The 5,211-nt window shown below is 29.8% G+C and overlaps 1 protein-coding gene across 1 annotated transcript; it reads right to left on the minus strand.

The window, feature by feature from the left end:
* Window positions 1-283: 283 nt before the first annotated feature.
* Window positions 284-2,147, minus strand: LOC127136094 (protein FAR-RED IMPAIRED RESPONSE 1). The gene is made up of 4 exons (XM_051062692.1): window positions 1,284-2,147; window positions 851-955; window positions 563-631; window positions 284-373 (listed from the first exon to the last, which is right to left on the minus strand). Exons 1-4 carry the CDS (start codon window positions 2,145-2,147, stop codon window positions 284-286), a joined length of 1,128 nt encoding a protein of 375 aa, XP_050918649.1.
* Between the last annotated feature and the right edge of the window lie 3,064 nt (window positions 2,148-5,211).

Consider the following 5,211-nt stretch of genomic DNA (forward strand, 5'->3'; position numbering starts at 1 on the left):
ATTAATCAACTTTGTGCAATGTATTAACCAAGTATGGGACTGCAATTTCTCTTGTTTTAAAGTCCGACACTGCATTAACCGAAGTTAAACTTCCATTAACCAACTTCGTGCAATGTATTAATCAAGTTTGGGACTTCAATTTCTCTTGTTTTAAGTCTGGAACTGCATTAACCAACTTCATATTTTTTTATGTTTGGATACGAAGTAATTGCATTAACAAAATATTTATATATTATATACACCAACAAAGTTTAGTACAATTTGGATTATGACAAAAGTCAATTTACAATACTGCATCATTTACAATTTGGATTAATACAAAATTCAATTTACAATCTTGCAACATCCCACCCGAATATTCCACCTGAATAATCTGCACCACCAAATGTAACTATTGTTAGTGCATGTAATATTTTGAAAAAAATTAAAAGAAATGTTTGAACATCATACCATCATGTCAAAATTTTCAAAATAGTATAGATATGTGACAGTCTCCCCCAAAATACACATGCCACTAGTCAATAACCAAAAATTCTCAAAATCATCATAAATTTGTACAAACTTGAGATGAACCTGTCAAGGGTGTTTCACATGTTGTCAAAAGATCCATGAATGACATACAATTTCCAACCTGTACAATAACATACAAAAATCTAAAATATGACGTACGTAAAATCAAATACATAATAAATTAGTAGTTTAATGAGTACACTTAATTTATCCTCAACATCTACATATGTTTTTCGCAACTCGTACATACGAATTTCTCAAATTTAAAACACAAAAAATTCTTCAAATGGTACATGTGAATTCAAACATTATTTAATACAATCTTATAATGTAGACAAACCACAATCCTCGAATCTAAGTAATGCTCTCCATTAACAACCTCAAGAGATGATTCTACAGAAATATTACTTCCAAACTGATTTCCCACCATTGCAATATTGCACTCCTACACATTTAAGAAACAAAAATGTTAGATTCCATACACACACACATACACACACACACACACACACACACACACACACACACACATACACACACACACACACACACATATATATATATATATATATATATATATATATATATATATATATATATATATATATATATATATATATATATATATATATATATATATATATATATATATATATATATATATATATATATATATATATATATATATATATATATATACACACACACACACACATTTAAGATATCATTTATTAACGAAAGTAGACATACTGTAGTAAGCTGAGTGTGATCACTTTTTTTTTTCGTTTCCTTAACCTCTTGGCGATCGTTTCGGCGACATATGTTTTTCTTTTAGATGGAAGACGACCTTTGCGCTTGACATATTTTGGACTGCGAATTCTATTACTATTGATTGGATTAAAATCATCATTGATGTTTTCTTCAATAAGGGCACTATCCTTTGTGGACATATTAGAGCTAAACAAATGTAATGTTTCATGGAGGTCTTTGGTAGTCTCTTCTGACTCAGCAACTACTTCAGCAACCTCATAAAAATGCTTGCATAATTTGTCAAACCTGTCCATTTGTGGCTTCAACTCTGTTACACCATAACTAGTCTTGATATATGAATGCTTCCTTTTAATGTTTTTCTTCCATCTCGTTAAAACATACTTCTCTGGAAGAATTATAATCCTCTCCTGACTACACACGGATAACACATGCCGACACACAATACCTCTAAACTCAAATAATGAGCATTCACATTTGAAATCATGGTTTTCCTTATCAAGCACAACTTTTAAGACTCGCTCTTTATGTATGTCTCCAACTAATATCTCCTCCAACATATGATACGTAGCGAAGCAACCTTCCATGCTATTTAATGAGGCAAAATAATTCATTTTAGATCTGAATTCCACTTGAATTTCCTTGAATTTGGCATTCGTAAACTCACTTTGGAATTGCTTCTCAATGGACGAGTTTGACCCACATGGAATTGTTGTATCCATCGAATTAAAATCAACTTCAAATTCCTTTTCTGTCTGACTTCTAAGAGCATTATCATATTGTTTCACGAACTGATTTAGACTTGTTGTAGAATTGATATATCCATCAAAGAAAGCATGTATGCTCTCACTACGCTGCGTAGTTGACATACCAGCCCAAAAATATTTCCTTAACAAAGTTGGTGCCCACCTATGACGCTAAATATACAACCCACCCAACCAATCATTTTCTTAGAGATCAAACTTTTCTATGAACGAACACTATTTTTGTTCAAAACTAGTTGTTGTAAATGTATCATAGACTGCTTCTTTCATCGCATACTTGATCCTTTTGTATTCACCATATCCACTAAGCTTTTCTGGAAAAAATTTCATTATATGCCATAAACACCACCTATGATGAGTTGTAGGGAAGACTAACTCAATAGCATTTTTCATAGCCTTACATTGATCGGTCACAATACCCAAAGGTGCTTTTTCTAGCATACAACGAAGCCATGACTTAAATAGCCACACAAAAGAATCTGTGTCTTCACCTGATAGTAATCCATAACCAAGTAATGTTGATTGACCATGGTGATTCACACCCGCGAATGCAGCAAAAGGCATGTCATACTTGTTGGTCAAGTATGTTGTGTCAAAAGTTACAACATCTCCAAAATATTCGTAAGCGGCTCTACTTCTTGCATCAGCCCAAAATACATCCCTCACATGAAAATCATCATCCAAATCTATGTCATAGAAGAAATTTGTATTTTGTCCCCTCATTTTACAAAAATAACTAATCAAAGCCTTACCATCACCTTCTTTTCCAATTGCACGACACTCTTTGTTAATATAATTCCTCACATCTTTTTCAAAAAAGGGAATATTTTCATGTCCTCCTGCATCTTTAACAAGCGATTGAAAAGTCTTGTTGATCCTACTTCCCGCATCATCATTGATTTGGATTATTCTCCTCACATGTAAGTTCATTTTCTTGTTAGCCTTGAACAATCTTGCTTTTGTATGGCTAGTCTAATGAGAATGGTTAGATTCAAATTGTGTAATGTACCACAAACCATCTTGTTTCAATTTAATACAAATCTTGGCAGGACAACTTTTCGCTCTAGATGGTAGTGTCTTTAACGTGCATGAAATTTTTGAAATGTTAGACCCTTCTCTTGAACATGAAAGTATTAGGTAGTTGACCTCTCTGTCATCTCCTTTTTTCGATGATCTAATCCTCCATCCAAACCCTTTTTTTAAAAGCATACTCTTGATAATATGTTTTAACTTCCTCTATACAAGAAAAACACATCCCAATTGCAGGAACCCAAAGTGTGTCATCATTACCACCACCACAATCACCGTGATCAACTTCTACATCTTCCTATTGACTACTACCATATTCTATAAAAATGCTTGAATTGTCCATTCTGACACAAACTGCACAAAAAATGTAAATGTTATATATAATATAAATTTATAATAACGTTGGTTAATAACATTCAAAAGTATGGTTAATATTGTCTATAATTTGGTTAATAAACACCCAAACATGTGGGCAGGTTTATAACATTGTTTATTACAAAGTTGTTTATTGGTGTGACATAAGTTGGTTAATACAGTAACAAAGTGGTTAACGAACCGACATGAGTAAATATATGAAATCAAATCGTTTCACAGTAAATAAACATGGTTAACGGTGTGAGCGAAGTAGATGAATATTGTTTAGAACATGTTTAATGAACAAACGTGAATAAACATATGAAATCTATAACAGTAGACAAAGTTGGTTAATATTGTGTTAAATCTAGAAACATATGAACAATTATGAACAAACATATGATCCAAAAGAAGAACATTGGTATTATTGGATGAATCTACAGAAATGATATCTAGGAACTTACTGAGTTAAATCTTCATCTTCATCACATAATGATTCTAAATAACTTCCTGTTTTTCTTCAAAAACCATGTATGTGATTGGGTAAAGAAAAGACTAGTTGAAGAAGAGATGAGTAGATGGCGCAGAAAGAGAAAGAAGAAGAAGAAATGGAAACAGTATAGCTGATGTATGTGGTTGTTGTTAGGAGAGAGAATGTGATCATGACCCACATATAATACCACATAGATAACCAAAACTGTAGGACATATGTTTTATTATTTTAAGTAATATTCTTACAATGTTCATACGGTGTAGTGTATGAATCAAGTGTAAAAATAACAAATCTGTTTGCTAAATGGAGTCAATTCAAATGATAAATCCACTAGGAAAAACATGAATTTATCTATTAATTTAAATTTTATGATTTATTTTAGAAATTTAGTCAAAATTATTTATGATATTTTTTGATAATTTTTTTAAAATTTATTTGTATAAATTATTCAAGATAGTTTATAATAATAATTTATAATACATATAAAAATATTTTTATTTTACTTTTTGTTATAATTATCCATAAATACTTATTATCTTTAGTGCTTCCCAATAAATTATAAAATAAACTACTATATTCGTTTCACAATAGATGTTTTGTCATTTTTATTTTGTATTATATTATTTAACCTCTTAGAATATAATTGCAATATTTATTAAAAAAATATTAATTTAACATTATTTATTGTATTTTAATTTATGTAATTACTCAATAATTTATTATTAATAATAGTATTTTAATAAATAATACTTATTTTATTATTAAAACTAATATAATTAAACCTTATTTTAAAAATTATGTTAAATTTAAATAAGACACTTAGTAAGAAACAAGAATAATATTTATTTAATACAAAGAACAAAGTCATTTTATTTGAAGTCACTTTTAAGGAGTCAAATAAAGAAACAATAATGTTTTTTTCACTTAGGAAACATTGCAATTATAATGGTGATTATTTTTCCACCTTTACTTTGGCCCCATTTCCCAAAGAAAACGGTTAAGAGAAACGCGTCAAAGTCAAGTTAACTTCAAACTTTGCATAAATTGTAACCCATGTGGGTCATATTTACACACACCACCAATTTTCCTTCTAAGACAAGTTAATTATTTATTTTTCTCAACTCCTAAATACTAGTGTGCTGGTTATTAGGCAGGTGTATTATTATTATATATAAAAACATAATAATTAAATTACCTAATCCATGAATTCCAACCAAAGATTATTCCTCTTTTTGGATAAATGCAATTATATTATATAGGTTTTAGATACCATTAATAGGTGTTATTGTGAAT

The sequence above is a fragment of the Lathyrus oleraceus genome, chromosome 4 (genome assembly GCF_024323335.1).
Source record: "Lathyrus oleraceus cultivar Zhongwan6 chromosome 4, CAAS_Psat_ZW6_1.0, whole genome shotgun sequence".
Taxonomy (NCBI): domain Eukaryota; kingdom Viridiplantae; phylum Streptophyta; class Magnoliopsida; order Fabales; family Fabaceae; genus Lathyrus; species Lathyrus oleraceus.